Below are 22,221 nucleotides of genomic sequence, written 5' to 3' on the forward strand. Positions count from 1 at the left end.
ATTTGCGTTTCCCTAATGATTAGTGACGATGGAATTCCCTGGTGGTCCAGTGGTTAGGACTCTGTGCTTCCACTGCAGGGGGCACGGGTTCAATCCCTGGTCAGCGAACTAAGATCCCGCATGCCTCAAGGCATGACCAAAAATAGGAAAACCAACAAAAAACAAAACTTAATGATTAGTGATGTTGAGCACCTTTTCATGTATCTGTGGGCCATTTGTATGTCTTTTTTGGGAAAATGTCTATTCAGGTCCTCTGCCCACTTGTAACTGGATTGTTTGCTTTTTTGCTACTGAGTTATATGCGTTCTTTATATATTTTAGATATTAACTCCTTATCGGATATGTGGTTCACAAATATTTTCTCCCATTCCGTAGGTTCCCTTTTCATTTTGTTGATGGTCTCCTTTGCTGTGCAGAAGCTTTTTAGTTTGATGTAGTTCCACTTATTTATTTTTGCTTTTGTTGCCTTTGCTTTTGGTGTCAGATCCAAAAAATCATCGCCAAGACCAATGTCAGGGAGCTTACTGTTTTCTTTTAGGAGTTTTATGGTTTCAAGTCTTAACGTTTTTTAATCCATTTTGAGTTAAATTTTGTACATGGTGTAAGATAGTGGTCCAGTTTTCCCAACACCATTTATTGAAGAGACTGTCCTTTCCCCATTGTATATTCTTGGCTCCTCTGTTGTAAATTAACTGACCACATAAGTGTGGGTTTATTTCTGGTCTATTCTGTTCCATTGATCTATGTGTCTGTTTTATGCCAATACCATATTGTTTTGATTACTATAGGCTCGTAATATAGTTTGAAATCACAGAGCATGAAGCCTTCAGCTTTGTCTTTCTCAAGATTGACTTGGCAATTCGGGGTCTTTTGTGGTTCCATAAAGAGTTTAGGATTGTTTGTTCTGTTTCTGTGAAAAATGTCATTGGAATTTTTAGAGGACTGCACTGAATCTATAGATTGCTTTGGGTAGTATGGGCATTTAAACAATATTAATTCTTCCAATCCATGAGCATGGAATATCTTTCCATTTATTTGTGTGTTCCTCAGTTTCTTTCATCAATGTCTTACAGTTTTCAGTGTACAGGACTTTCACCTCCTTGGTTAAACTTATTCCTAGGTATTTTATTCTCTTTGATACAATTATAAATGGGACCGTTTTCTTCATTTCTCTTTCTGGTAGTTTACTTTCACTGTATATAGAAACACAACAGATTTCTGTATATTAATTTTGTACCCTGCAACTTTACTGAATTCGTTTATCAGTTCTAACAGTTTCTGGATGTAGTCTTTAGTTTTTTCTATGTATAATTTCATGTCATCTGCAAGAAGTGAGTTTTACTTCTTCCTTTCCAATTTGGATGCCTTTTATTTCTTTTTGTTGCCGAATTGCTGTGGCTAGGACTGCCAATACTATGTTGCATAGAAGTGGTGAGAGCGGGTATCCTTGTCTTGTTCCTGATTTTAGAGCAAAAGCTTTCAGCTTTTCACTGCTGAGTATGTTAGCTGTGGGCTTTATTATGTTGAGGACACCTTATCTTGAAAAAACGCATTAGAAATAACTGCCCATCAACAGGGACCTCGTTAAAGCACCTGAGAGAAATCCAGGGGAGGAAAGTGAGGTGCTTGGGAGGCAGCAGCTCCACCCCCCCACGAATGTTCACCACAGTCATTTCTAACTGATGTTACGTACAAAACTGAAAACAACTCAAGTGTTCAACAGCAGAATGGAGTAAAATCGAAGTGTGATACGCCCCCATAACGGAATACTACGTAGCAACGAAAAGGAACAAATTGCTGCTAGACATTGTTGAATCTCACCAGCACATCTACTGGAAGCCAGACAACACACACACAGACACAGACACATCCCCGCACTATAACTGCATGTTTATGAAGTTTGAACAGGGAAATCCAACCTTACCAAGAGTGGTTTCGTAGTTCACTGGACCACTGTAACAGAAAACCATAGCCTGGGCGTAAACAGCATCCGTTTACTTTCAGTTCTGGAGTTCAGAAGCCCAGGATCATGCTGTGGAGGCTTCGTGTCTGGTAGGGCCAGCTTCTTGATTCTCTGTGTCCTCACAGTGGAAGGGGGCGAGGGAGCTCTGGGGTCTCTCTTATAAGGGCACTGATCCTGTTCACGAGGACCCCAATCTCATGACCTAATCACCTCCCAAAGGTCCCACCTCCTGGTACCATCACCTTGTGGATTAGGTTCCAATATACAGATTTGGGAACATGCGCAAGTGGTTAGCTCTAGGAAAGAGGAGTGCTGGGGAAGGGGGTCCTGGGGAGCCCGGGGCCCTGCACTTCTTGAGCAGGGGTGCGGCCCCAGCACTTGTGGGAGAGCTCACTGAGCCACAGGCATATGTCTGTGCCCTCACACGAACACCCCTTTACTTCAAAGTGATCGTTTAGAAGCTACGATTGAACAGTGCAGCCACTGCCCCTGAATCGGGGGGCTTCCGCCTCACCCATCTCCTCCAGGGCCAGAGCAACGACAAACCACAGTAAAGGCCCCTCCGTTTCCCTTGCACACGTCTGAAGCCAGGAGTTGCCTCTAGGCTGTCAGCTCCACGAGGGTAAACCGAGTCAAGGGTCACCCCATTCGACTCCATGTCCTGGGCCAACTTTGCACTGCCCCCCAGCGTGAGCCTGGCTGGGCCATGTGTGCACATGGGAGACCCAGTGCCCGAGCGCGTGGCTGTGAGCTCTGAGCTCCCAGGAGCAGCCTGGAAGCCCGGCACCGAGTCCTCCCTTGGGCCCAACAGGTGTCTCAGTGCATTTGCCCCAGCCCTGCCCGAAGCCTGGCCAGGGCTGAGGGACACAACAGCCGGTTGGGCCGGTGGCAGACATGACATGAAGGCCCAGGTTAGGGTTACCTCCTGTGCTGGACAGGCCTGGCGCCGGGCCAGGCGACCCATGGAGGAATGAGGCTGCACCCAAGCTGCCTGTCACGGGGCCACCTCCCCACTCGTGTTCGTGGTGCCCTGACATAGGCCTGGCGTGCTACCCTTGGCTTTTCTTCTAAGCACAGCTAACGGGTATCTGCACTTGGCAGGTCCCAGTGCTGAAGCTGAGATCAGACGTGGCCAAGATGGGAACACAGCACCCGGTGGATCCTCTTGGAACCATGCGTGCTGTGGACCTGACCCTGAGCTGGTCCCTCTCGCCGCACATGGAGCCCCGTGGGCTGTCGGGCTCTTGCCAACCCTGACCTGCAGGGCCAGGAGCTCAGGTCAGAGGCCAGGGCACCATCCCCTCTGCCCTGCCGTCTCTACCCCATAACTTCAGCGCCAGACCAGGGAGAGCCCAGCCAAGCCCACCAGCTCCTCCTCTATCTCATGCCACAGAGGTTGGGGGGGAAGGGGTGGAAGAAGGGCCTTGGAGCTGGCACGGTGGCCTGGAGCCGCTCAGCTCACCTGAGACTTAAGTCCCCTGACCCAGCAGACACAGTGAGATGGGACCCAGTGACGCCTCAGTGACCTCAAAGTTTAATTAAATACTGCAATGTATTTGTAAGGACTTCTGTACATAGTATTTCCAGTGGCAGATTTTTAAGATTTTGATGCAAACTGTGACCGTGTAGCATAGGGGACCACCACTCCACGGGCAGCTGGGAACTGCATTCTCAACAGAGGTGACGGCTGGCTGTGCTGAGGGCACAGGGCCACCAGCCAGGGGTGGGCGGGGCGGGATCATGGGGTTCCTCTTCCCGGCCGGCGGCATTATCCCTCCTTCTCAGGCCCCTCGTGGCCCGTGCCCCTCGCGCCCGCCCTGAGGTTCTGCTGGTGACAAGCCACCCGAGCACCCAGGCCCGTCTTCAGGAGCCCCAGGCAGCTGGCACCTCCTCTGTGCCGCCGGCCAGGCTCTGGGGCCTCAGAGCTCGTTGTGGCGAGCCCTGTAGATGCGGCTGGACAGGTCCTGCAAATGCTTCTTTACCTGCGGGGACAGCACAGGTGAACCAGTCAGCAGATCTGCTCATGACCCGAGACACGCAGCCTGTCGCCGAAAACTTTCAGCTGGGTGATCCTGCTGTCCAAGTACCCACCCATCTAGAGCTGATCATAAATAAATCATAAAGGCAGCTCGTTAGCCACAAACAGCCCCCAAGGCACATCAGGAACAGCGAGGAGCGAGGAACAGCGCTGCTCCCGCCCTCCACCCCCTCGTCCTCGTTTCCGCTTTCGTTGATTTGGGCCCATTCTCGTTTGCTTCTTGATGAGTCCAGATAAAGGTTTATCAGTTTTGTTTATCTTTCCAAAGAACCAGCTCCTAATTTCATTGATCTTTTCTATTTTTTTTTTTGTCTTTATTTCTGTTCTGATCCTCCTGATTCCTTTCCTTCTACTAACTTTGGGTTTTGTCTGTTCTTTTTCTAATTCAACTGTAAGGTTAGGTTGTTTATTCGAGATTCTTACTTCCTGACGTAGATCCGCATTGCAATAAACTTCCCTCTTTTTTTGCTCTGTCCTCTAGGTTGGGGAAAGTTGTCTTTTTGCTTGTCTTCAGGTATTTTAAAATTTCTTTCATTTCTTCAGCGACCCACTGATTGTTGAGTAGCATACTGTTTAGCCTCTATGTGCTTGTGTTTTCTGGAGTTTCTTTTTTCTTGTAGTTTATTTCTAGTCTCAATCTCTTGTGTTGGAAAAAATGCTTCATATGATTTTCTTATATTTACTGAGGCTTGTTCTGTGGCCCAGCATGTGATCTGTCCTGGAGAATGTCCTGTATGCACTTGAGAAGGACGTGTATTCTGCTTTTCGATGGAATGCTCTATAGGTATCTACAGCGTTCATCTGGTCTAATGCGTCGCTTAAGGCCTGTGTTTCCTTACTGACCTTCTGTCCGGATGACCTGTCCACTGATGTAAGGGGGGGTGGCAAAGTCCCCCACTATTATTGTTACTGTCAATGTCTCCCTTTATGCCTGGTCATAGTTGCTCCTATGTTGGGTGCATTTAAACAATTGTTACGTCATCTTCTTGGATTGATCCCATTATGTAATGTCTACCTGTGTCTCCTGTTAGTCTTTGTTTTCAAGTCTGTTCTGTCTGGTGTGAGTGCTGCTGTCCTGGCTTTGATTCCCATTTGTGTGGAATACCTTTCTCCACCCGCTCACTTTCAGTCTGCACACCTCTAGGTCTGAGGCGAGGCTCCTGCCGGCAGCACACGTACGGGGCTCACGTAGGAGATGTCCTACAGTGCCCAGCACCACGGTCCCCTCCGGTCACCAGAGCTTCACGCTCTGGGGGTGACCCCGTGGGCTGAGGGGCCTGTCGTGGCGGGCTGCCTACGGTACGTCATTTCAAAAGCAGCAAATGAAGACCCTGACTCGTCCGCGGCTCCTGCCAGCTTGTCCTTGTCACATGATGGTGGGTGCCGCCGCGGCAGCCCGAGGGCCTGGGCTCTGCTCTTTCTGTTCCTAGTTCACAGAGCCCCGTGGGCTGGTGCTGCCGGCCTCCCGCGCAGGAGCCCGGGCCGGGCGGGGACCTGGGGAGGTCTCCTCCAGCAGCCCCGGTGCTCACAGCGCGTCAGAGCCCCTTCTCCACGGTCGGGGAAGCCAGGAACCCCAGTTCCCTCTTCATCCCCGCTGTGCAGTCCGCCACGGTGTGATCTGCAGGTGGACGCCCCACGAGGGGTGCCTGGCTTCGCCCTGCTCGGCTCTGCCAAACACAGGAAAGAATCCACATGCTCCCTTCCTTCTCGGTACTTTGGTCTTCTTTCACTTTTTGTTTCGTTTATTTTATTTATTTATTTTTTGTGGTATGCGGGCCTCTCAGTGTTGTGGCCTCTCCCGTTGCAGAGCACAGGCTCTGGACGCGCAGGCTCAGCCGCTCCACGGCATGTGGGATCTTCCCGGACTGGGGCACTAACCCATGTCCCCTGCATTGGCAGGCGGACTCTCAACCACTGTGCCACCAGGGAAGCCCAGTTTCACTTATTTTTGAATAGATAACACATCCCTGCGCAAAAGGCACAAAGGAGGTTCCCTCCAGGGCCCAGCTCCTCTGTTTTGAATTTCCTGGGCGTCTGTGGCGATGTACCACGCTCGTGCTGCTGGCTCTGCAGAGGGTCCACACCACCCGCCCCTCCTTTTCTCTTAACCTGAACCAGAGGCTCTGCTGCAGACAGGCCCTCACGTCTTAATGGCTGGAAAGTGCCTGGATTTGTGGGTTCACCACGAATGACCAGGGGAGGGCGGGCAGCGGCCCTGCTGGTGCTTCAGTCTCGATGTCCTGCACACCTGAGCATTGTCTGGCGTTCACACGTCACCCCATAACGGAGCCAGTGCCCCCATTTAGGGTACTTGCAAGCCCCACTGAGCCGCACGTGAGTGCCCTGCATGGGACCCCTGCCGCTACTCTGGAGCCAAGTATGGTCTCCTTGCGCCCCAGGCCGAACGCTTGGGAAACCGCTGGCTCCCGCGTCCGCTCAGGAGCCTCCAAAGCCACGTGGGCAGCTCGCAGGAGCGCAGGACCTTCAGAGCCAGTGTCAGGCCACATGTTTGGGGGCCAGGATGCCAGTGGTGCGGCTGGAAAGGCCCGGCTCCAGCCCTGGCTGCCCGCCCACCCGCCTCGCGCGTGTGCGCCTCTTCCCTGCTCACCTGGTTCAGAGCCCGGCCCTAAACAGACCCAGAGGCAGGTGGGGGTGGGGAGGCCTGGGCAGTCCCTGTCCCCCCACCCCCGGCAGCTGAACCCCTTCAGGGCTGCGCAGTCCCCCAGCAGGAGCAGCTGTGTGGTTGCTCCCACCAAGCTCCGCGAGGGTGAGACAATCCCGTCCCCTCTGCAGAGGGGGGGGCTGAGGCCCAGGGAGGGGCGGCCGGGGGGCCGGCGCTGACGGAACTGTCACGTGCCCGCTCCCGCGGAGGCCTGGCCGGCGGCCGCACACGCACCTTGTAGCCCAGCTCCTTGGTCTTCTCCTCCAGCGCGGCGTACCGTTCCCTGTTCCGGCTGGCGTGCCCCCGGTCTCCTAAGCTCTCCACGTGTTTCAGTTTCTGATGAGAAAGTTCCAGCTGCTTCTGGTAGTGGTTATGCTTTTCAATTTTGGCTTCAAAGTGCTTAAGCTCTTCCTAGAATCGTGTTGAAACAACTGAATTACCCCAACACGCTCTTACTACCACCCTAGGGTCCCTGATGGAATTTCACGGCTGCTTCAGGAGACCACCCAGGGCAGGTGGCTGCACGCTTAAGTTTCGTTTATTTTTGAATAGATAACACATCCCTGTGCAAAAGGCACAAAGGAGGCAGGCCAGGGCCGGGGCTCCCCCGCTCTGAAGGCTGCACACCCTGCGCCCATTCCCCGTGCAGCCCGCCCAGGGTAGCTCTGGGGGCCGAGCGGGACGGCAGGCTCCACCCTCCTGGCTGCCGTGCCATCATGAAGCAGCACACATGGAAATCAGGTGAGCAGCCCTTCTCTCTAAAGGGACCCACCAAAACCTGATGGCCTTCAGGGGCCAAGGGTCGCAACCCTATGCGCTCCCTCCCCACTCCCAGGGACCCCTCACCCTCTAGGTAAATGGCACCTGCCAAGCATCTGGTCCCCTCTGGCCCTGACCCCATATCCAGCCTGACATGTGGCACCTGAGCCCTGCACTGTCCCCCGTCCTCTCCACCCTCCAGGCCTCCAGGCTCCCCCCACCCCAGCGCAGGTGGGCCTCCAGGCCCGACCCCTACACTCCCCCAGCGTCCCCCAGGGGTGCCTCCAGGCCCACATCAAGATGCCTGCTGAATGTGTCAGCGATCCTAACTCCCCAGGCCCCGGGCAGCCTCCCCTCTCCCTGCACTCCTGTCCAAGGAGACGGAAGCTTCACGCCCATGGGCCTGTGCCCTTCCTTGATCCCTGACCCCCTGCCCTGTGGCAGCTTTGCCACAGCAGAACCCACCTGGAGGCCCAGGTGACCCAAAGACCCTTCCTCCCTCCGGGCCGAGCACTGCGGCCCTGCAGGGTCCTACTGGCTCCCCCTCCAAACCCCTGTCAATCCGCTCATTCCACAAGCCCCAGCTCGTGCCCAGTGCACCCAAAGCTAAGCAGATGCCCTGAAGCCACTCTGTTCACTGGAGGCCAGCTTCGCCCCACATGGGCCGCCAACCGGGGCAGCGGAGGGACGCAGACAGCAAGGAGAGAGAACGTTCCCGTGAAAACGCTGATCTGCTAGGACTAAAGAAGAGGGCCTTCCCCACATTATCAGAAAGTCCGCTGGGAGAGACGCCGCCACACCCCGTGGCCGAGAGGCCGTCCCTACCCGGAAGGCCTCCAGCTCCTTCTCGGTGAAGTTGGCTGACTGGGCCATGTCCCACAGGTCCAGCACCCGAGGCTCCTCGAACCCTGTGAAGGAGCAAAGGCAGGCTCGGTGACCTGCACGGCGGCAGCCCGGGATGCGCAGGGCCACGCAGGCCACCTGCACAGTGCACGGTGCTTGTGCACAGTGCAAGCGTCCTCTGGAAGCCGACCGAGCGCACCTTCCACACACGTTCAGTCTGCGGTTCCCGGGACCCGCTGGGTGGGGCCTCGGCGATGCCCTCACCAGCCCCTGGTCAAGCCGCTGCTGCCCGGGTGCAGAAGCCCTTGCGCGAGCAAGCAGGAGTGCTCGGGGGGTGGGGGGTGAGGTTCAGACTGTGGGTCCCCCTACCCACATTTCCGGGCTGAGGCTCAGGTGCTGCCTGTCCCTGTAGCTCTGAAGCGAAGTAAACCCAATGGAAGGAACCCTGTGACTTCAGCCACCACTCCCGAGAGCACGTGGCAACGGTGCAGGCTTGTCACCCACCTCCCTCCCACGGCTGGAGGCGGCTGGGAGCAAGTGGCCACGGCGGCCCGCCCGGCAGTCATCTCACCAGCTGTCTCACCTCCCCACCGGCGGACCCTCCCTGCTGCCCGGGGCCCTGGAGCGCTGCTGGCAGGACTCGGCAGGCCAGCAGCAGGGTCCGGCTGGATGCAGCCCCAGGAGCGGAGGGGCCGAGGCACAGCCTCAGTTGCCCCACTCCTCTGCACGGCCAGGCCCTTGGGGTCCCTGCTCCATGGCAGTTGAGCAGATCAGCACAGCGGGTCCACACGGTGGTCTGGTCCCCTCTCCATGGCAGACGGGCGAGCCCAGCAGGGCAGAGTCGTGCCCCGGGGCACCCGGGCCACGCAGAGGAGCAGGGAGCCCACCTCGCGTCCCCACTGCACGCACCCCGTGTCGACAGCAGCACCCGCCATGTGGCCAGTGCTCAGGGAACAGGCCGGAGAAGGAACGGACAGGTGACAGAAGACGGTACAAAGAGCACCTGGCCGACTTCTGGCAAGCCCGCACCACGCATGAGCCGCGGGCTCCCGCGGGAGACGCGCGCAGAGGCCCAGGCCATCCTCCAGGGGGCGGCACCCAGCGAGGAGCTCTGGCCTCGGCCCGAGCAGCGAGCTGTCTGCACACCCATCCCAATAGGCGGGGCAGGGGGCCACCGTGAGGGTTAAAGGACGCCGTGAGGCTAGAAATAAAGGTGCGTGCACCTTCCAGGAGAGAGAAAGGAGCCCAGGTGTGGCCCTGGGAGCGGAGGGGCTGGAGGGGCTCTGCTGCCGTCTCCCGGGCCGCCGGGCAGCGGGGCACAGGGCGCAGGGCTCACCGGCCTGGTCGCCGTAGCCCTGGTGGCTGACTCTCCGCAGGCGGTCGAAGCCCTGGCTGATGTCCCGCAGCTTGTCCTTCAGCTCGGCGTGGCCCACCTGCAGCGCGTCCTCCTTGACGCGGCTCACGTCAATGGGGCTGATGACATTTTCGTGGATTTCTGTGGAAGCCAGAGACAGGAGGTCTAGATGTCATGAAGCCACCGCAGCCCCACCCCCGCTGACTCTCTCACGGCGCGTCCCGAGCCCCCTACAAGTCCCCCTGAAGTCAGGCCGGCGGTGACAGGAGAGGTGGCCCGTGTCACCGCAGAACGGGTTCATCTGAACCCACGCTCACAGACGTGCATGGGCATCCCGACGGGCTCCTAAACGCCGAGATTCCTGCTCGGAAAGCAGGGAGGCCTGACAGCACGGCACTGCCCCCAACCCCCCAGCAGCTCTGTTCTGGAACGTTCTGGAGCCAGGGCCGCCTGCGGGGGCACCTTCGGTCCTGCTCAGGGTCTCCAGCAGGACGTTGTACTCGTGGACCTTCTCTTTGTGATGCTGGAGCTCCCGCCACAGCTTGTCCAGTTCTTCACTGGAGAACTTCCCAGAGGTCTTCGCCTGGAAGGAAAGCCACCTCCAGTGAACATCCCCATGGGCTGTGCTCACCTGTCCACGCCTCGGGGTCCCCCCATAGGCCGAGCCCACCTGTCCACACCTCGGGGTGCACCCTGCCCGCCATGCCCACCTGGGGTTAGTTACACGGGTGCCCCTGTGGATCACTCCCGCAGGCCAGGCAGGACCCTTGCTCCCAGGTGGAGTACTCAGGCCCAGCTCTCGGCCTTCACCCCCCTTCGCTAGGGGACGCAGGGGCAGAAAACCAAAAGCCAAGGCCTGACGCCTCCAGGGCGGACGGCAGTGCGAGGGTACCTTGTGCCACAGCTTCTCCAGCCGGGGGTCCTCCAGGCTGTGGTCGGTGGGGCCGTGGCTGATGGAGTTGCTGCTCACGGCCCGGGCGTCCTTCCTCCCGTCCAGACCGTACTTGGCCAGGATGACTAGGAGGGCACGGGAGGGAGGGGCTCGAGGCTGTGGTCTGGGGGTCGCCCCTCCACCGCCCGCCCAGCTCTCCTGCCCACTTGGGACCCAGCGGAAGGAGCGTGAACAAACCCGGGGATCCTCCTCCAGCAACGCCTCCGCGCACACTGGCGGCCTTGGGGCCGCGCGCTTCCGGCCGATCCCTCTGTCCTGACCCGCGGGGGAGAGCGTGGCGGCAGGACGGGCTCAGCATCCCCGGGACTGCCTTTAGGACCAGCTTCACAGGTTTGCAAAACCAAAACCTGCAGCCCGTTTGTGTCGTGGGGTGAACTCCAGCGAGGGTGGGAGAGGACGACGGTCCACAGAATGGACGGGGCGGTGGCCAGGGGAAGCTCTGCCACGGCCTAAGTCATATTTTTATTTGCAGAAAAGATTTTCTACAAGGAGAAACCTCAGAGTCGGCAGCTTCCGGTGAAAAGTTAACAGCGGTAGCCGGGAGGGGACACTGGCTCCAGCTTGCTGCTGGCCAGTCACCGTGGGACAGCGACCAGGTGTCGTCTGTCAGTAGCGCCCAGGACACAGTGCCGCCCATAGCCTCTGCGCCAGACGGGGGCCTGCGTCTCAGCACCATCGTCACCAACGTGATGCGGCGGATGCCTAGTGGACCCGGAAGGAGCGCTCCTCAGCGGGGCCGGGCTGCTGGGTCTGCCCTGGAGGACGCCCCTCCCAGCATCTCCTCGCGCCCCACACCTACCTCCTGAGTTGGGAGTGGGCCTGCCCCACCCTCCCTGCTCTGAAGGACCGGGCGTCCTTCCTCCCATCTGCAGACAGTCCCCATTGTCCCTTCCAGGCCTCACCCGGGCCTCTCTGGATCCGGGCTTCCCTTTCCCCTGTGATCCATCCCTGAGGTCCTCATCCAAGCAGTGGCCCACCTGACCCCTGACCCCCAGCACCTCCTCTGACAAGCGCTGGACACAAGTGGTCCCCACGGGGGCCCACCCTCAGCTGAGCCAGCCCAGGGAGCACCCCGCTCAGCCTGACCACACCTCCTGGGGCTTCACTTCCCTGTCTACACTGGCTGTGCCTCAGAACTCACCCTGCCCAGAAGCTCAACCCACTGGAAGCCTTGAGAGTAAGCTGTGAAGAGTGTGTGTTCCTGGTGTCCAGCCTGCGGTGCGGGCATCAGGGGCAGGGGGCTGACCACCGGCTGCCTCTCCCTGCCCCCCACCCTCCTCCATCTCCCAGCCCCGGGCCACCTGGATGCACTGGGAGCCCTAGATGCAGGGTGGGCCACAGGGGCCACAAGGCTCCGACTGGCGGGGGCAGTGCTCTTCACACGGCCAGACCCTGGGAACATCCCTGCTTCCTCGTGCAGGTGACCGTGGGCATCTGGCCATCCCAGCCGCCTCCCTGGACCAAGCAGCCCTGGTTGCTCGTGCGCTAACGCGGCCAGACGTCCTCGCCCTGGCCCTCCCTCCCACGTGCCAAGAGCCTGCACAGGACAGCCCGGCAGCTGTGCCTGCCCACGGCTGAGGGTCACCTTGCCAGGGCCAGGCTCACGAGGACAGCCCTGACTCTTACTCAAACCAAGTCAGAGTAAGAAGCTGGGGCCCGAGCCTGGGCGACCGCTGCCCCTGGGCTGAGAAGAGACGTACCACTGAGCCCGCGGGCGAGCTTCGCCTCTTTCTCTCCGTCTTCATCCAGGCCTTCAGCCTTCAATTTCTTCCACTTGAACTCGTCCCGTTCTTGTATCTTCAGGTCAGCATGGAGCTCGGACAACTTTAAAGGAGGTAGATCAAGCTACGGGGGGAGAAGAGAGGACATGTGACCCCCAAGTGCACAAGGACCAGCGACAGCCTGGGAGACGCTGACCTCGGAGAGCAGGCGCCAGCGACGGGGAGACCGTGCCGGGGTCCCAGGCGGCCAAAATCCCGCACGTGCCCCCGCACGAGAGCCTCAAAGGGACCTCTGCCCGCAGCCTGAAAACCACCGGCCCTTCCACCCCGAGGCCGCTCTCCAGCCTGTCAGATCCCAGGTCCCCGGGGAGACGCCCGCCACTAGCAGCCTGAGTGTGCAGGAGCTGGTGGCCCAGGGGCTCCTGTCGCAGGACGCCTCACGTTCCCAGCCGGGGCCCTGGGGAGGCTGCGAGTGCGGGGCTCCCCCCAGGTAGCCCTTGGGCGCATCGGCTCCCCGGATGGCTGTGCCACCCCAGGCAGGCGCTCCCCACAGATGACAGGACAGTGGGCGAGGGCGCTGGGACCTGACCCCTGCACGCCTTCCTGGCTGTCCACCTCCCCGGGCGCCAATGTCCGGGCCGGAGCCCCGAGCTGCAGACTGGTGCCCAGCAGCGTCCGAGGCTCTGCGTCTCACAAGGGTGAGTCGTGATCTGGTGCCAGCCTTCCTCTGAAACGTGGAGGCCCGCAGGCTCAGGGCTGGAGATGCCCCGGGTGACAGTGGTGCCCCCAACAGCAGGCACGGAGCCCAGGCAAAAAAGGCCACTCTCCAGACCCTTCTAACCTCCTTAACTTGAAGTTAAATGTTAATGGCTCACATGAAAACAACTGGTTAATAGACTCCAAATGCAAAGCAGCCTCTGTCAAATATTACAGCGGAGTAAATCACCTACAGCCACGAGACAAGCAGCTGGGCGGGAGGAAGCCGCTCATCGCCGCTGGGCCCGCATCCCGGACACCCTCGGCCCAAGGCTCAGGGTGCGCACAGCGCCCTCCACGGAGCTGCTCTCAGCCAGGGGCCTCACGAGCCCGGCACCTTCTCCACTGCCTCTGCAACTTTCACAAACACCCTGCAGGCTGCTCGGGTAAACTGAGGCCCAGGGAGGTTAAGAACTGGCCCAGGACACATGGCGAAATGTCACTGGGTACTTTATCATTTCTGCTGCTACTGTAAATGGGACTGTTTCGTTAATTTCCTTTTCAGAGAGTTTGACGTTGGTGTACAGAAATGCAACCCAGGCTTGTATGTTGATTCCGTATCCTGTAGCCGCGGTGACTTTGTTAACTAGATCTAAGTTATCTCGTGAAGTCTTTAGGGTTTTCTGCATAAGATCACATCACCTGCAAACAGACACTTTTACCTCCTCCTTTCTGATTTGGATGATTTTTATTTCTTTTTTCTTCCCTAGCTGTTCTGACTAGAACTTCCACAACTACGTTGAATAGAAGTAATGACCTGATTTTTTAAAACACAGGTGAAGACCTTGAATAAATACTGCTCCAAACACAACATACAAATGGCTGACAGGCACATGGAAAGATGCTCCACATCTCCACTCATCGGGGAAACGCAAATCCAACCCCAGTGACGTACCGCCTCACACCCATGAGGACGGTTACTATGGGAAACAAACAGAAAGCAACAACTGTTGGTGAGGATGAGAAAAGGGAACCCTCGTGCACTGCTGGTGGGAATGCAAAATCGGCACGGCCACTGTGGAGAACAGCACAGGGGTTCCTCAAAAATGAAGACGAGAACCATCAATATACACTGTGATCCAGCAAAGCCCACTCTGGGTATTTATCTGAAGGAACTGAAATCAGGACCTTGAAGAAAGATCTGGGGTCCCATGCTCACTGCAGCACTAGTCACAACAGCCAAGAGGGGCTGCAAGGTGCGGGTCAAAGGGCACAAAGGCAGTTATGCAAGTCCCGAGGCTCACTGCACGGCGCAACACCCTCCACTATTTACACTGCATACTTATTATTTAAAAATTCGCTAAGAGGGTAGATCTACCTTAAGTTCTTATCACTCACACACACACACACACACACACACACACACGCATGCACGCGCGTGCGCGGCAACCCCGGGAGGGAGACGCCAACCAGACATCTCCACAGGGGCACCCCTCGGGACGACTTCCCACGGCTTCACCCACCCCCCAAAGCTCCAAGGATGGCTCCGGCCCCTCCCTGCTCAGGAGCCTTGCAACACCCCGGGAGAGGTCACAAGACCCACAGGGCTCTGGAAGTAACCCTGTACCTGCCATCTGGCCCACAGCTCTTCTAAAGCGCCTGGATCTAAAGGCACTGCAGTTTCACAGCAAGTCAAGACTGAAGGTGCTGGGCTGTGATGAAGCAACACCAGCAGTTCCCTGGTCTGGCCTCACGGCGGGGAGGCCCCTACCACGGCGGGACTTGCCCCCACCCCCGTAGAAGGTGGGCTGGAAAGAGAGGGCGAGCCTTCATCAGGCTCCTCTCCCTCACCCCGGGTGCACACTAGGCACGACATGCTATGAGATCGTTTCACGTTTAGAAAACAAAGAAACACTTGATGTTTCCAGAGAGCAAATTATCCAAGGCTGAGAACCCTGGCACAGGTGTGCCGGGTGCCCCACACCGCCCTGGGCACCGGCTCTGAGCAGCGGCAGTGCCCACCCCAGCCCGGCACCGGGAGGACTGCACAGCTCGCCACCCGGGACCAGCTCCGCCGCTGCCCTTGAAGCTTCTCAGCGTCGAGAGCCCGGGACAGGCCAGCTTGTATTCTGTGGGTCTGCCTACCCACGTGAGGCGTCCGGATGTGAGGAGGGACCCGGAAAATGCCAACAGGCATGGACCCCACCCTGGAAGGTCTGCACATTTCGTTCAGCAGAAGAGACTTGTACGTGCAATTGTAGAATTCAGGGCCAAGGGGCCCGGAAAGGTCATCCAGTCCAAGGCCCATCCGTCCAAGGCTGGGCCAGGGTTGGGGTTCCTGCAGAACCGATTCAGACTCTCTCGGACAGATGTGACCTGAGGCTGCCCAGGTCAGCAGTGAACTGAGCACGGGGGCGGGGGGGCGGTTCAGGCAGGTGCAGCTCGAGAGCAGGTGACAGCCAGGTGTGAAGAGGCTGCCCAGGCTGGGCAGATGCAAAGCAGCATCTGGACGGACAAGGCGGGGCTGACCAGGACAGCCCTGCAAGCAGAAGGGCTCAGGGTAGGTTCCTGGACACAAGGTCCCCTTCCTCCAGGAAGCCCCCCCTGCTTCTCCAGCCCAGAGTGCTCTCTCTTACCTGGGAAGGCTGCACACACACAGTGGGCCCTGACAGCTGGGCCCCCAGCAGGATCCTCAGGGCCACTGGTCTGGGAACAGCGCTGGGCCTGGGGGCATCCACCCGCCCCTGCCTGCCCTGCAGTCCCCCTGCCACATCCCTTCCCCAGCCCTTACCCCTCCCTCCGCCCTTCCTTCCCGCCGTTTTCCCCTCTCTTCCAAAACTCAGTCCTTACTTCGTTTTACTCTCCTCAAGGACTCAGGAATGCTTAAAAGTGGAAGCCTGGATCTCATGAAGACGCTGTGGCCCAGAGGGTTGGGGGAAGTTTGTAAATACCCATTTCACTAAAAACAAACCCCACCCAACAAAGGAGGGGCCGCTATGCTAAGGAGGAGGCCACGGGGTCCAGGTCACACCCCAAGCAGCAAGCTGTAGTCCCAATTCTACCCCCAGGCGGAGTGACCTTGGAGGCGCCCTTTGCCCTCTGGGCTTTCTTGCTTTCTTCTCTAAAATGAGGACAGGTGGATTTAGATTTAGTTCACCAGCGTCTTAAGTTTCGGGTGTTCTCCTCTCACCTCACCATATCCCCTCACCCGATTTAACAAGAACTGGCTTTTGCTTCTAGGATTTCCGCTGTCCTTGGGCTTGTCTCCGTGCTCAGCGTCACCTGTTTTTCTTGTTTCTCCATGCAGAGAAATACAACGTAGGAGAAAAGGCAAAAACGTGCAAGGCAGGAGACCTGGGTCTGCCTGCAGGGAGGGATCTCGGCCTCAGCTGCAAAGCTGCCAGTTCAAACTGGCGGGGCGGCCCTTCTGCCCAGGCACCAAGGCCTCCCAAGTCTTCGCCTGTCATCACCAGGCCAGGGTCCCTCTTTCCGGAGGCGCAAGGCAAGCGGTACCCACACCTACCTCTGCGGGCGGGTGTGAGGCTGTCAAAGGCTCAAGGAAGGCTCCCAAAGTTAGAGGAGACCCGGGCCCCGGGGACCCCAGGATTAGAAGAGACCCCGGCCCGGGCTCCGCCAATCCCAGGATTAAAGGAAGCCCCTGCCCCACGGACCCCCGAAACTAGAGAAAGCCCCGGCCCCGCGGACCCCCGAGGTAGAGGGGCCCGGCCGCCGCTCACCCGCTGGGCCTTCTCCCACAGCTGGTTCAGCTTCTCCATGCGGAACTCCCCCCCGGGCTCGCGCTTCGAAGAAGGCTCGGGCTCATTCTTCTCCCGCGAGTACTTGCCGCCGTGGCCCGCCGCCTGCCACGGCCCAAGGAGCAGCAGCAACAGTAGCAGCGGCGGCGGCCGGAGCTCCCGCAAGCAGGTTCGAGCCCTCCCAGACGCCATCTTCCTCCTCCAGGCGCGGAGACCCTAAGGGCTGCGAGAGGGAAAAGGCCCTAGGCCGGACCCGCCCACCAGGACCCGACCCGCCCCCAGGACCCGCCGCGCTGCCTCCTGGGAGTTGTAGTCTCTCCCCTTGTGGCCGGTCCAAGAGAGGCGGCCGGCGGACTACAAGGCCCGGGGAGCCCTGCGGAGGCACGCGGGCGTTTCCTAGGCAACCACGCCGCGGCCTCGTGACAACGGGAGCCGCCAACTGCGGCTAGGGCTGCCCTAGCTGGGATTGCGGGGTTGCTAGGGGCTTGGTGGAGAAAAGAGCCCCGACCCCGCAGCCCGGATTGACCGGAGCGCCCTTTCCCTTCGACTCCGTAGAAAGAGTAAACAGTTCAGAAATCGGGAGCGTGTCTGCCGCACCTTAGATTGTTTCTGTGTCATCTGCCTTGGTCTTGAGCCTTCCTTGTCATTATGGTGGCCTCTGCTCGGCACTCCAGCGTCAGTGTCTGTGTCAGGAACCCTAGACCCACCCAGCCCACTCCTTCACTTGTCAGAGGAAAACAGCCTTCTCGCTCCCGTCCCCCCGAAGCTTTCCCCGTGACCCAGGGAGCGCTGGCACCCCAACACTTGTCCTTGAACTGCATCCCGCTTATCTTCCATGCACTTGTTTTGTATTAGAGATACTTGTGTACCTGTTTCCTTTCTTCCCACCTGCTGTTTCGTAAATCGAGCAAAACTGAACGCGGCCAATTTGATGGGGCCAGTGAGCCGGTCAGTCCCCTGGGGGAAGAGCAGGAAACGGGGAAAGAGTGAGAAGCAGATTGCGGCCCTCAAGTAGCTTATAGGGTCGGGTAGAGGCACCCCCTAGGTGCTTGGATGGTTTGAGAAGGGACAGGGTGAATCCATCTGGTAAGGACGCTGGACTGTGCCTGGGAGGGAGTGCAGGCAGATGGGGGACAAGGGAGACCCCAAAGAAAGAGAACCAGGCATGGCTTCTTGACATAAGAGAAGCCACTTTAGGTGTAGGCCATGTTGTAATCTAAGCCTGGCCACAATGCTCGCCTTTGCGGAAGAACACGTCTCAGGAGTTAATGATTTTAAGGAAACAAAAGAATGTAAGAGCAAACAGCTATTTCCAGGCCAGGAAAATCATTTAACCGTATCGGAGATACTAAATCAGTCATAAAGACTCCCAGTTCTGTTTCAAAGGTAAAGATTATTCTGATACATATTCTCGAGCTGTTTTTACAGGGTCCGAACCTCCTCGTACAATTGGCCACCAGACTAACTGGAGCCAGAGAATGGACGATATTGATCTTTGCTGGCTTCAATCAACTAAGAACTGGACTGTCAACCCAGGATGACTCTTGCCCCAGTTCTATGCTAAATTCCTCCTGCACAAGCCCCCTCATGAATATGCATGTTCCCTTAGCTTAAAGCTTCCCCAGTTTTGCTGTTCAGGGCGACACTGCTTTGGGAAGTAGCCTCGATGTTCTCCTTACTTACTGCAAGTAATAAATCCTCCTTCTGCTACTTGACTTGATTGTGTGTTTTGGCTTGACACCCACTAAGAGGCAAACCCAGTTTTCAGGTAACAGGAGAGCATTCCAAGTGGAGGGTCGATGAGGACGCCGGCTTGCGGGATCTTAGATCTTAGTTTCCTGACCCAGGATTGAACCTGTACCCGCTACGGTGGAAGTGTGGAGTCTTAACCGTTGGACAGCCAGGGAAGTCCCAGGAATTGATATTTAGTTACTTTTTTTTAATTGAAGTATAGTTGATTTATAACGTTGTGTTAGTTTCAGGTGTACAGCAAAGTGTTTTAGTTTTATATACATATATATATATTATTTTTCAGATTCTTTTCCATGATAGGTTATTACAAGATATTGATTATAGTTCCCTGTGCTATACAGTAGGTCTTTGTTGTTTATGTATGTTATATATAGTAGTGTATAACTGTTAATCCCAAACTCCCAGTTTATCCCTCCCCCCTCTTTCCCCTTCGGTAACCATAAGTTCATTTTCCATGTCTGTGAGTCTATTTCTGTTTTGTAAATAAGTTCATTTGTATCATTAAAATTTTTATTTTTTAAAATTATTTATTTATTTGGTTGCGCCGGGTCTTAGTTGCAGCAGGCAGGCTCCTTAGTTGTGGCATGCAAACTCTTAGTTGCCCCGTGGCATGTGGGATCTAGTTCCCTGACCAGGGATTGAACCCGGGCCCCGTGCATTGGGAGCTTGGAGTCTTAACCACTGCGCCACCAGGGAAGTCCCTGTATCATTTTTTTTTAGATTCCACATATAAGTAATATCATACGATAGTTGTCTTTCTCTGTCTTATTTCATTTAGTTTGCTAATCTCTAGGCCCACCCATGTTGCTGCAAATGGCATTATTTCAGTCTTTTTCTCAGCTGATAGCCTGTGTTATTCCAGAAAAGGGTTTAAGGTGCCTGGAATTAAGGTGATCTGCTGTCCTTCCTGCCTCATGTCCAGTATCTCGAGAACCATTGTTTCCTATATTTTATCCAGTTGTTTAGTTGTTTCAGGCAAAAGGGCAAATTCAGTGCCTGTTACTCCCTCTTAGGCAGAAGCACCAGTTCCCAGCTGCTTGGCTATGAACAGTTAATGCACTTATCCTGTTCATTAGTTGCATTAGGCTAGCTACTATAACAAAATACGTATAGCAAAGTGCATAAAGGCCCCCAGAGGAGAGATGTTTCTTCCTCCTCCTGTTCAAATCTGAAAGGCAGATGCTCCTGATCGGTAGGCAGTGGTCCAGGTGGTGATGCAGGGACCCAGCCTGCCCCATCCGCGGTGCAGGACTTCCAAGATGGCTTCCCTCTGCAGAAGCGGGCAGAGCACAGGGGTGTGTCTTGTCTCCGTTCTTCCAGTCGGGTGCCCACATTTTAAACACTCCTCGGTGTGCATTCTACATGTCAGAATAGGAAGTCTTCCTTTCAGTGAGTGAATTGCACTCAGAGCAGGCCTGGCACCGAGCAGGCCCTCCGGGTGAGGCCCGGCTCTGCCCCTCGGCTTATCTCCCAAGGTCGGACGTTGGTTTTCAGCAGTTGCCGACTCGACTTCTTCTGCCTCGGTTCAGGGCACCCGCCCTGCCCGGCCCGGGGTTGGGTGCTGAGGACTCCACACGGAGCAGAAGCCCCTCCCTGACTGCTGTGAGGGCGAAGGTGTGTCCATCCGCAGACAGACGCAGTGCTGGGGGAGCCCTCGACCTGTGTCGCAGGAGTTGGCTGCATCCATTGCCTACTGAGGCAAAGGGAGGCTGTGCTTGGGGGACGCCTCCCTGAGCAAAGCAAAGCGCTCACCTTGGGGGCTGTGGCGTCCGGGCTGGGTCAGCTTCCAGGAGCAAGTGTGTTTAAGGGCCGGCTGACTTAGCTGTTGGAGACGTGCCTCGTTCTGCTGCTTCTCCCTCTGTATGTCATGTTCAAGTCTTCCAGGCCATACTTGCCTGTTCGGCTCTGTACATCCCTCCTCTGACCCTTCCCCCATGGCCCCCTGACCCCCCAAACGCTCCAGCTGTGCCCTTCTGAGCCATGACACCGCCATATCCTAGACCTTTTGTCTGAACCTTGACCTTGCTCTAACTGAAAATGGGGCTCCCCTGTCCTTCAAAGACAGCATCCCTCTTTAACCCTCTCCCCTTATCATCCTCAGTGATTTCAATTTCCAGGTGGGTGATCCATCCACCTGCTCTCCTCTGATGAATTTGACCTCCAACCTACCCCAGCCACCTACTCCTATGGTCAGACCACTTTGTGACCCATTACGTGAACTCTACCTGCCTCCTGAACACAGTTCCAAGCACCCATGCAGCAATCACACCACCCGTCTTTCCAGTAGACCCTCCAGGGCCCTGCCCCAAGAATCCTTCAGCTGCTGGGATTTATACTCTGCTGACCTGGTAACATTTTTACTGCTCATCACCGTCTCTTGTTCTCCTTCTCCTCTGCCAGCTATTGCGGTGGGTACCCAACAGGTTGCCAATTCCCTCACATCTTCTCTTCATAACGCCAGTAACTCCAGTTGTCCCCACGGGACGTGGAGCACGAGCCACAGCCTTGCTTCTGTGTCTTTGTCTTGTGCTTCTGTCCATGTCTTCTTCCCTCCTGGACCATATGTCCTCTGAGAGCAGTGACTGTGTTTCCTGCATCCTTGTCTCCAGCACAGGGCTGGGCTCAGAGTTGGTGCTCAATGAAGGTGTGTGGAATGGATGGATAGATGGATAGATGATGGATGTATGAATAGATGGATGGGTAGATGTGTAAGTGGATGGAGGGATGGGTGGATGGATGGATGGATGGAGGGATGGGTGGGTGGATGGATGGATGGATGGGTGGATGGAGGGATGGGTGGAGGGATGGGTGGGTGGATGGATGGATGGATGGGTGGATGGATGAATGGAGGGATGGGTGGATGGATGGATGGATGGATAGATGGATGGAGGGATGGGTGGGTGGATGGATGGATGGATGGATAGATAGATGGAGGGATGGGTGGATGGATGGAAGGATGGAAGGATGGAGGGAGGCATGATGAATTCTTCCCTTGTTCCCAGACTGGTCCTAGAATATGCTGCCTTCTCTTCAAAGCAAGGTGTCACAAAGCCCTTGGTGCTGATAGGCAAAGGAATAGATGGTGAAGATCTCGTACCCACTTCAGATCCAGAACGTTCCTGGGGGAGACCTCAGCCATCAGGATCTGCGGGCTGATGAAGGGGGCTGGGGCTGGGGGTTGGGGGAGAGAAGGCAGCTCAAAGCTCTTTCCAGGCTCCAGACAGCTCCCCACTCCCCTCTGCCCCCCAGTGTTCCTTTTTTAAAATTTCTTAATTTTTAATTTATTTTTATTTTGGGGCTGTGTTGGGTCTTTGTTGCTGTGTGCGGGCTTTCTCTAGTTGCGACGAGAGGAGGGGCTACTCTTCCTTGCGGTGCGCGGGCTTCTCATCGTGGTGGCTTCTCTTGTTGCAGAGCACGGGCTCTAGCACGCGGGCTTCAGCACTTGCAGTGCACGGGCACAGTAGTTGCGCCCCCCTGGCTCTAGGGCACACGGGCTTCAGTAGTTGTGGCTCATGGGCTTAGTTGCTCCGCGGCATGTAGGATCTTCCCGGACCAGGGCTCGAACACGTGTCCCCTGCATTGGCAGGCGGATTCTTAACCACTGCGCCACCAGGGAAGTCCCCCCACCCCCAGTGTTTCTGTAGACTCTGGCATCCTGGTCCCAAGGGGATGGGGGCTGGTCTGAAGCCTCTCCCACCCAGGTGTGCACTGTGGTGGGGACATGGG

The 22,221-nt window shown here is 56.8% G+C and overlaps 1 protein-coding gene across 1 annotated transcript; it reads right to left on the bottom strand.

Moving 5' to 3' along the window:
- Nucleotides 1–3,477: 3,477 nt before the first annotated feature.
- LRPAP1 (LDL receptor related protein associated protein 1) lies at nt 3,478–16,981 on the bottom strand. The gene is made up of 8 exons (XM_022554850.3): nt 16,726–16,981; nt 12,272–12,416; nt 10,512–10,636; nt 10,082–10,202; nt 9,602–9,760; nt 8,248–8,330; nt 6,898–7,074; nt 3,478–3,945 (listed from the first exon to the last, which is right to left on the bottom strand). The coding sequence occupies exons 1-8, from the start codon at nt 16,933–16,935 to the stop codon at nt 3,883–3,885; spliced, it is 1,083 nt and encodes a 360-aa protein (XP_022410558.1). The 5' UTR covers nt 16,936–16,981; the 3' UTR covers nt 3,478–3,882.
- Between the last annotated feature and the right edge of the window lie 5,240 nt (nt 16,982–22,221).

Source organism: Delphinapterus leucas, chromosome 5 (assembly GCF_059928025.1).
Source record: "Delphinapterus leucas isolate spDelLeu-1000000601 "Yukka" chromosome 5, BTC_Dleu_Yukka2, whole genome shotgun sequence".
Taxonomy (NCBI): domain Eukaryota; kingdom Metazoa; phylum Chordata; class Mammalia; order Artiodactyla; family Monodontidae; genus Delphinapterus; species Delphinapterus leucas.

Bases quoted from the DNA above. Each gene is read 5' to 3' on its own strand.
- LRPAP1 (XM_022554850.3), bottom strand. From the start codon at position 16,935: ATGGCGTCTGGGAGGGCTCGAACCTGCTTGCGGGAGCTCCGGCCGCCG. The intron at 8,331-9,601 runs GTGAGCCCTGCG...GCTCCTTCACAG, and splicing joins GGGCTACGGCGACCAGGCCG to GGTTCGAGGAGCCTCGGGTG. The intron at 7,075-8,247 runs GTAGGGACGGCC...ACACGATTCTAG, and splicing joins AGGAGCTGGAGGCCTTCCGG to GAAGAGCTTAAGCACTTTGA.